Raw genomic sequence first — 9,324 nt, forward strand, 5'->3', positions numbered from 1 at the left:
CATGTGAAGCGGCTCTTGTTTTATCGCTGGAGGTCGCAGACTCGCAGCCGTTCGACGAGTCGAGTGAACGGGCCCGAAATTTGGCGATGCCTGGGTTGCGGGTAATGCTGCCGCCGACACGTAGCGGGCTCCACGGTTGGAGGAAAAGCGCACTGCGTGTGCTGTCCCGATGGGAGTCAGCATCGACGCAATTAGGTGGTGGTCCGCGTAGGCCCGGGACGCTCATGTGGGGCCTGGAATGCCGGATCGCTGCGTGTAGCAAGCGCGTGAAAATGCGGCGTGAATGGGCACATGAATATAAATACATGCCCTCCGGAATCCGAAGCCTTCAAGCCTCACGAGTCACAAACTCCGAATTGGAAATAATATCTGAGCGTGATGACGTGGCCTGCCGGGATTGCTCGGTACTGGTAACTCTGGGACACGTCAGCTGCTGTCTCTCTCTCAGGGCAGACACGAACTCGTCACCTCTCTCTCTCTCTCTCTCTCTCTCTGCCTGCCTCGCGGTTCTCTCTCGTCTCTCTCCGTCTCTTTCTTTCACAATTACCACTCTCTCTCTCTCCGCCCCCAAGCAATCTTATTTCTTGATTCCCTTATTCCCTGCCTCGCTTGTTTTTTCTTCTTCTTCTTCTTTCCGTTGAAGCTTCCCTGCTTCTTCTTCCCCACCTGCTATGGATACCTCGGGCTTCGTCACCTCCCTCGTCACCTCCTTCCTCATCTTCCTCGTCCTCGTCCTCCTCCATGCCTGGCTCTCCCGGAAGCCCAATCACGCCCCCGTCTATTACCCCAGCAAGCTCCTCAAGAACCAAGCCCCCCCTGCCTCCCCGGGGCTGTTTCACTGGATCAAAGAAGCTTGGTCTGCCTCCGAAAGCCGAATTATCGAGCACGCAGGCCTGGACGCAGCAGTGTACACGATCTTCTTGAGCACTGGTAGGTTAATTTTATCGCAGGATTGTAGCAAAGTTCTTCCTTTGTTGAGCCATTCGATTCATTCCTCCGAGTAATTATCCCGACCTTTGCTCGATCCAAGGACATTTGAATGAATTTTCCTTGCCTGGCTATGGCGGACAGCTCTGTGGATCTTCTTGTCCACAGCCTTCTTCTGCGTGCCTGTGCTGCTGCCTCTGGCTGGGACGGATGAGAACCTTCAGACTGATAAGTCCCTCAATACCTCAAGTTTCGACACGGTTTCGATGGCAAACGTTCAGGTGAGCAAAGCTTCACCTTGATGGCGAAGAATTAAAGCAACAATGTGCATTGAGACTGCATTATTCTAAGGGTATCCATGTGGGCCTGATCCCCTCGCTGAAGATTGCTGGCAGAGATGTACCTGAAGATGCTCACTATCATCAAAGTTGCCTTTAATCTTAGGGCTCCACACTCAGAGATGTGTTGAAGATGTTATTTGCCATCTACACTCCCACTTGAGTTTACAATTGTGTGTTTGAGATTGTTATTCACAAAAAGTATCTGACACTTTCCCATGTGGGAGAATGGACTCTTTTTGCCTGTCTTTCCCTGTTGTGCTCAACGTCATGAGCTTCTGCTCGGAGAGCACCGCATACCTAGCTAGGTGCGGGGCTGCCGGTTCAGGGACATTGTTATGATTCACAATGTGGCGATTATAGTGGGAATTTGTCTAAAACTTTTCGCGGTTAACATCAGCATTTCTCTTTTGGGCTTTTTTAGATTGCTGAAGGTGTCAGGGAGTAGTGTGCTTACAGATGTGAGTTATCATCTATGCAGCAAAAAAGTGATCGGCTATGGGCCTTTGTCATCGCAGCCTATTGGCTTACCGCCGTGACGCTGCTTCTTCTCTGGAGAACCTACCGGCATGTCGTGGACTTGAGGAAGCAGAGCTTATCGACCCCGCAAGCCAGACCAGAGCAGTACGCAGTGCTAGTGCGAGACATTCCACCACCTTCCAGCGGGTCTATTAAAGATGAAGTTGATGCTTTCTTCAGGAGGTTACACCCGGACACCTACGAGACCTGCATTGTGGTAACTGATATGAAGAAGGCAAGTTATTGTTGCTCTCTCGCTGTAGATTGAGCCTCTGCATCTCCATTATTAATGCACATCAGTTGTTCTTCTCTTCCTGACTGATGCACCCCAGAGCTGATTAGCCTTCTCTCCTTAGCTGATGCAGACTGGCTTAGTTAGCTAACAGTTGGCTAGTTCCCAGGATCTGTTGCTTTTACACCCATGCAGACTGGTTAATTAGCCTGTAATGGGCTAGTTGGCCCTGTAATGGGTCGTGGGAATGTCTGCTGCTATGGTGTTGTAACCTATGCACCTTGGCCAGAAATGCATTGGGTTTTGGACTGACACATTGGCTAGTTATCCCTGTAACCCTTCATGGACCACCCCTTGCCTAATATTCTTGTGAAGGACATCTAAATCCTATCACAGAATGCTGCTGCCTGAGGAGTATTGTTATTTCAATATGCTCATAGAGCAGCGCATTTGTTCAGCCCAAGCACGTGCACACACTAAAGCATGCACATCCTTAATGTAGTCCTTCTGATCTTGATCATTGTGTTGAGTTTAATTATGGATTATGGCCTTGCTTGCATCAGGCTTTCAAGTTATGGACAGAACTCGAGACATACAAGAAAAATCTAGCCCGTGCACAGGCTGTGTTCGAACAGAGTGGCAAAAGGCCAACTCATAAGACAGGCACATTGGGTCTCATTGGTCTGCAGGTCGATTCCATAGATTATTACAGTGAACAGATAGGTATGCTTGGAACAGTGTTGAAGGAGGAGCAGAGGCGAGCATTGTCTGATGCACAACAAGGTTCAGCCATTGTCATCTTCAACAAGCGGTCAGCTGCAACAAGTGCAGCACAGGTGAAATAACTCTAATGAATTTCTGACTTTGTTGTTTGAATAGGCACATCTTGTCACAACCCAACGCTATGCACAACTTGTTTGGCTGTCACAGAAACATTACTCTTTAATATGCAGTAAGGTCGCACATTTTAGTTGCTGAATAACATGTTCCTAGTTTTTAGAGTGATATTCCTCTAGCATGCATAGCTACAGTATGGTTTTTAGAAAGCCTTTCTAGACGTCTTACTTGAATATGGCTGTGATTTGACACGCTAAGATTGGCTCTGAATGCAGGTGATGCATAGTGAGTATGCTAACTGTTGGACAACTTCACCTGCACCAGAACCTAGAGAGGTTGTGTGGTCTAACCTTCCGATCCCCATGGTTCAGAGGTTGGCCAGACAATTTCTTGTTTATGGAATAGTTCTGCTCACCATTCTCTTTTACATGATTCCCATTGCCTTCATCTCTAGCATCATTGCTCTAAACAACCTTCAACAGAAGCTCCCTTTCTTGAGGCCTGTGGTGAAACAGAAAGAAGTGAATGCTATACTGCAAGCCTTTTTACCTCAAATCGTCCTCATTATTTTCCTCATGCTTTTGCCTACTATCTTGTTGAAACTCTCAGAAATGGAAGGTATTCCAGCAAAGTCTCATCTTGTCCGAGCGGCGGCTGGCAAGTACTTCTACTTTAATGTGTTTAATGTATTCTTGGGTGTCACAATTGCCGGCTCTCTCTTCAACTCTCTCAACAGCCTCATCAAAGATCCCACTTCCATTGTTAATCTACTTAGCCAATCACTGCCAATCCAAGCAACCTTCTTCATCAGCTTTGTGGCTCTCCAGTAAGTAATATCTTAGAATGCAGTGGAGTCTGCGCAAGAATGATTTACAAGTAGTACATTGTCTTCTTCATATCAGGATTATGCACAAGAGCCTGTTTTTGACAAAGTACTTGTTGCATGTTAGGTTTTTTGTGGGGTATGGCCTGCGGCTCTCTCGGATGGTTCCCCTTATCATCTTCCACTTGAAGAAGAAGTACTTATGTAAAACAGAGGACGAAGTAAAAGCAGCTTGGGCCCCCGGTGCTTTTAACTATGCTACAAGTGTGCCTGCTGATATGCTTATCTTCACCATCACTGTCTGCTATTCAGTGATTGCTCCTGCCATCCTGCCCTTTGCAATTATCTACTTCGGACTGGGTTGGCTCCTTGTGCGCCATGAGGTAAACACAGCATATGCAGTCCGTAAAATGCAGCACTGGATTTTCACAGAAAGATACTGCTTCCCAACTTGCAGATCAATTTACTTGTAGCGTACATGGTCTGCTTTTCCCTTTAACTAATGCGCAATGCTGCCTTTGTTGAATGTGAACAGGCTCTCAATGTGATGGTCCCAGAGTACGAGAGCCGAGGTCGCATGTGGCCGCACATGCACTCACGCATTCTGGCGGCGCTCTTCCTATCTCAACTGACCATGCTTGGATATTTCAGCGTCAAGAAGTTTGTCTATTCCTTTCTATTGATTCCTCCTATCATAGCCACCTTGGTCTTCGCCTACCTCTGTAGGAAATTTTATTACCCTTCCTTCAGTGTTACTCCTCTAGTGGCAGCCTCCGCCGATGTGAAAGAAGTCCCATCCACCCATGCTGTCGTGGAGGCATATACGCCCCCATGCATGCTTGCAGAAGATGAAGACTCCATGATCACACCTGACCCAGAGAAGCTAGATGAATAGAGCCTCTCTCTCTCTCTCTCTCTCTCTCTCTCTCATTTATTCATTTAGATTATAGGTTGTCTTGTTGATTCCTGTTTCTTGCTTCCACCGCTCACCATATGTACTTTTATTTGATCTTCTTCATCTTATGCCCTCGGGCTCTAGCAGTTACTTCAACTCCACCAGTGTACATTCTTTCCTTGTAATATAGAAATTTGAGAAGTTTTAGAAATTCCGCTAGAACATAATCAAGCACATTTTATATATATACATCTTTGTATATATCACATAAGTTGTCTTATTATTATGGAGTGGCATAAATTATTTTCGATCCTATACAAGACATTTGTTGGACTGCGATGTTGAAGGGTTTTAAGAATTTAAAGCTAGTGGTGCCTTGTTCAAAATCTATGCGTGATGAGAACCATGCAAGCATGGTTTCTAGGGCTTGATTGTAATAGGGCTTGATTGCAATGGGCTCTCCTTGGTTTCCCTATTGGAGCTAACATTACTTATAGGCTATGTGTAGCACATAGCTTTTTGATTTTGATGCAGGAGATTGAATTTGAACCATGTTTTATACTTTACATTAAGGGTTTCATTGAGACCATAGGATTACCAATGTGGTGACCCAAGTAACCTTGATTAGGGTTTGGGGACTCTTCAGGAATATTGATACTCTCTAGATAATCTATTTATCCTTGTGGATTGTTGGGCCATCATGTATTGCATTGTGTCAAGTGACCTTTTTTATAATGCGATGCCTTTCGACGCATTTATTTTTATCAAATGAAATCTTCACCATCGAGGCTCACTTGCCAGCTAGAGTTCAATCATAATTTATTGTTTTGAAGCCAAGCCTTTCTTTGTGCAAACATTTGTCGATCATTAAATTGCCATTATCTAACATGTTAAACGTGTTTGCCTTAGGATTGACAGTTCTTTGTTCATTGAAATTGTGATAACCTAAGAACTTAAAGTACAATTGTTGGATGTTGGTTCTAACTAGAGATCCATAAATAGCTAAGTACACTTTTGAAATATCATTTTGAATGTTGTCAATTGCATGTATATGTGTAACTGAAGTTTGATTCAAATCACACTCCATAAAAAAATTGTGAGAGTTTCGTTATCGCTTGGTGCTAACATTACATTAATTTCAATTGGACATGCCACACGATAAGTGTCAAATATTGCATTGGTACCAAGCGATTGGCATGTCATTCATGATATGCATCATGATGTTAGGAAACCTTATAACAAAATGCCAAGGCAAACATGGGACAATGTACGACACTCAATAACACAATTATGATGAATGTAGGGAAGTGTATAGAATGAAGAACGATGCTAAGGGATCTCAAGCTTATGTGTATTAAGGATTGGAGATGATTTGATGTGAGCTAATGTCTGAGTTGGAGACATTGAGCATAGCTTTTGAGAACGTGACCCTTGAGACACCTTCCAAATGCAGTAGTAGTGTGTCCATCTAATGTTGGGAGAGTGCCGGCAGCTCTACTGTATAGTAGTGTAGGTTGAACACACGAGTGGTTGGATAATGACATGTGGTAGCCTCTAGGAGGTAGTCAAAGAAAGTAGGTAATAATCCTAAATTCAAAAATAGTGGTGTATAGCTTGCAAGGGTAATGACGAGTAATAAATAATGGCTTGAGACTTGTAGGAAGAAGCAACAATATGGTAGCCAACAAAACATTGAGATGGCATACCTTGAGCAATAGCATTAATAATGTTTTGAAGAAGCACCACTCATGAACAATGCCCATCTCTAGCAATGTGGGGTTATGATTTCAACATGGGCAATATAATGGTGATGATGAAGGTTGGGTAGCAATTTTGTTGGTTCTTGTGCCAGGGCATTTTAAAGCTACATGATGAAGTTATGGCTCTTTGTCGATGCCAATGCCTTTGTAGAAGCCTCAAGTTTGCAAACAACCTTAAAGTATAGTCTTACAAACCAAAAGAGATTGAACATTTTGGCCACGCATCTTGGCTTCATCATTCTTTGCATGTAGTAGTATCATCTAGACTTTCTTTTACACCTTTTAGGATTGTCTTTTTGTTTTCTTCGCATGGAAGGATCATTGGGATTTATGTCCTTAAATTGTTTATTCTTCTCTTTTGATCTTGTTGGGATCACTACTTGGCTCATGTTGTTTTATCCTTCTCCAATGAATCTTGCAAAGCCTTTAACTATCTCTACTCTTGCTAATTGAAGCAGTACACCAAGAAATTGGAGCAATTATCTTCAATTGGTCATGACTTTTGTGGAGGCCACCTCATTGCTAGGTAAATCTAGACTTATGTTAGTTTGGAGCCCCAAGAGGAATACTAAGGAAAAGGGGATTCTACTGCAAGAAAATCTATCTTGTAACATTAACAAGCTTTTATTTCATTCTTTTGATGACCAAAACAAAGAAAACAACAAATCTTCATGCAGCATCATAGTAGATATCTCCCACGGATTTGATAGATCAACCATAATCTTCAACATCTTTATAGAATCCACCAATAGAAAAATGAACACAAAGGAATACACTATTTTTGAATGGAAATCAATAACATAGTATTCATCTTCAATGTCTTCATAGTTCTCTCTCAATCTCTCATATACAGTTACACTGTTTTGATAGAATTGACTATCTCTGGCTCTCTCTCTCTTTCTCTCTCTCTATAGTACATCATCTCCTCACTACAATACTCTCATAATAACTCTCAATAATCCTTCTTAGGTCGTGGATGCACCTCCCAAGAGGTATGTCTGAGGTACCAGAGCCACTACAGTGTCTCTTCATAGCTCACTACTGTCACTGTCACTCAGTCTTCTCTTCAGTCTTTAGCAGCTCCTTCTTCCATTTGTTTTAGATCTTTTGAACTTAGATTCATCCTTTCCAAAAGTTAGAAAACTTTCTCAAAGTCGCACATACATTCTACAGAACACTTACAGAAGATCTACAGAACAATACAGTACAGTACCAGAGCAGATACAGAACATTTACAGAGCAGAGACAGAGGCTCTACAGAAGGTTTATAGAGGGTTACAAAAGGTCATCAGAATCTCATAGCTCATACTAAAACCATTCCAAACTATCAAAAAGTATTCAATAAGCTTCCAAAAGATCTCAATCTTCATCAATCATCAATCCATGCTTCATACATAAGAATATAAGTTCACTAAAGAGCTCAATTTTATCTTCGATAGGATCTTCAATAATCTCTCTTAACCACGACCCCAACTTATCACCTGTATTTCTAAAAATAACTATTAAAGGAAAAATTCATTATTCATCAAGTCATCTGATAATCATTTAAAAGTCATAACAAATTTGTAAAGGATATAAAAAGTTCTTCTTCAGCTTTCCACCATAGGCTTTTCATCCACCATCAATAGTTTGAAAAGAGCTCTCGAACAAATTATTCAACCAGCATGAACTCATCACATATAATTATTACAACACACACACTAAACACTAACACAACCATCTGAATGACACCTCCAAAAAGAGAGATATATAATTAAGAATCATCCAAAATACATTGCAAAGGCATCAATGAAGGTGATCCATTTTGAAGGCTTGGTGGTTTCGAAAACGATCCATGGAGAACGACTCATCCACAAATGTCTTTGGAGGATTTTGAAAGAACTGCAGGCATCACATCCTTTCTAGCAAAACAAGGTATCTGCTAGGTAGACATAGGGCATAAAAATAGAGGACATCCAACTGTTGGGAATCAATGTTCACATTGACATTCATACAAAGCTTTGGAATGGTCTTTTGATCGTTATGGGAATGCCTATGCATGTATGCTAGATACTAAGCAAAATGAGCTGTCAATCTCACTAAAGGATTTAGAGATTGTGAATATTGGTGAGCAAAATGAAGGTAATTCTGGTATGCTTGACTAGCAGTAGTCCAATCCCCTGGAATTAATGGCCAATTAATCTGTGGTCTTGTGAGAGAATCAGTCGAGCTCCATTCTTTTCTTCTTGGAATCTGCTGATCAAATCCATCTACTCACTAACCAACCTGAGAGGGTTGAGAAATAGAAGTAGCAGGAGATGGAAGTGGAATAAGTAAAAGAGGATAAAGAGATGGGTAGGCAAAATCATAAAAGGAGAATAAGCTAAAGAAGGAGTGACTGAAAATTTAAGTGAATCAGTTAGGAAAGGTGTCAATTGATAAACATGAAAAGTAGAAGGTATATGGATTGATAGAGAAGGGCATGGTGGAGAAGGGAAAAATACTCGATCTTCAATGAAAGAACAATAGGTAAATATAGGAATTTGAGGAAAATCGTGAGGTTGGAAAAGGAGAGGTAAGATAGCTACTGAGTTGATTTGATAAAGGGAAAGATAAGTATCATAGCTATGAGCCATTTGTTGATAGTACAATAGGCTAGGAATAAGGGGACCTAAGACAGATATTCTCTGATAGGCATTAAAAAAAAAGAATCAAATGGATGGTTCTTGGAAAGATGAGCTAGGAGATCCACCCTTAGTTGGTTAGTGCTTTGCGCATAAGTAGAAGCTGTATTCTGACGTTGATTCAAGACTGCATAATCAATCATTGAATGCCATGAATTGTCAAGGCAAGTAGCCACTTTTGAGGAATAACACTGGAACATGTCATCTATCCTCAACTCCAAATAGTTGACATACAAAACATCTTGCAAAACTACATCCCCCACATACTAGGCCAGATCTACATAATCTGAAATCAACAGATCACCTCGTAGATACATGTAAGACAGCAAC

At 42.0% G+C, this 9,324-nt stretch overlaps 1 protein-coding gene across 1 annotated transcript; it reads left to right on the forward strand.

Moving 5' to 3' along the window:
- The first annotated feature begins 328 nt into the window (after positions 1-328).
- On the forward strand, positions 329-4,854 carry ERD4 (Early-responsive to dehydration stress protein (ERD4)). Its single transcript, XM_087665058.1, has 7 exons — positions 329-930; positions 1,072-1,208; positions 1,747-2,019; positions 2,580-2,852; positions 3,129-3,679; positions 3,804-4,059; positions 4,212-4,854. The coding sequence occupies exons 1-7, from the start codon at positions 672-674 to the stop codon at positions 4,569-4,571; spliced, it is 2,109 nt and encodes a 702-aa protein (XP_087521184.1). The 5' UTR covers positions 329-671; the 3' UTR covers positions 4,572-4,854.
- The last annotated feature ends 4,470 nt before the right edge of the window (positions 4,855-9,324 follow it).

The sequence above is a fragment of the Lygodium microphyllum genome, chromosome 24 (genome assembly GCF_053477565.2).
Source record: "Lygodium microphyllum isolate KBCC chromosome 24, Lygodium_microphyllum_v1.1.10, whole genome shotgun sequence".
NCBI lineage: Eukaryota > Viridiplantae > Streptophyta > Polypodiopsida > Schizaeales > Lygodiaceae > Lygodium > Lygodium microphyllum.

Bases quoted from the DNA above. Each gene is read 5' to 3' on its own strand.
- ERD4 (XM_087665058.1), top strand. From the start codon at position 672: ATGGATACCTCGGGCTTCGTCACCTCCCTCGTCACCTCCTTCCTCATC. The intron at 2,020-2,579 runs GCAAGTTATTGT...TGCTTGCATCAG, and splicing joins TGGTAACTGATATGAAGAAG to GCTTTCAAGTTATGGACAGA. The intron at 2,853-3,128 runs GTGAAATAACTC...CTCTGAATGCAG, and splicing joins CTGCAACAAGTGCAGCACAG to GTGATGCATAGTGAGTATGC.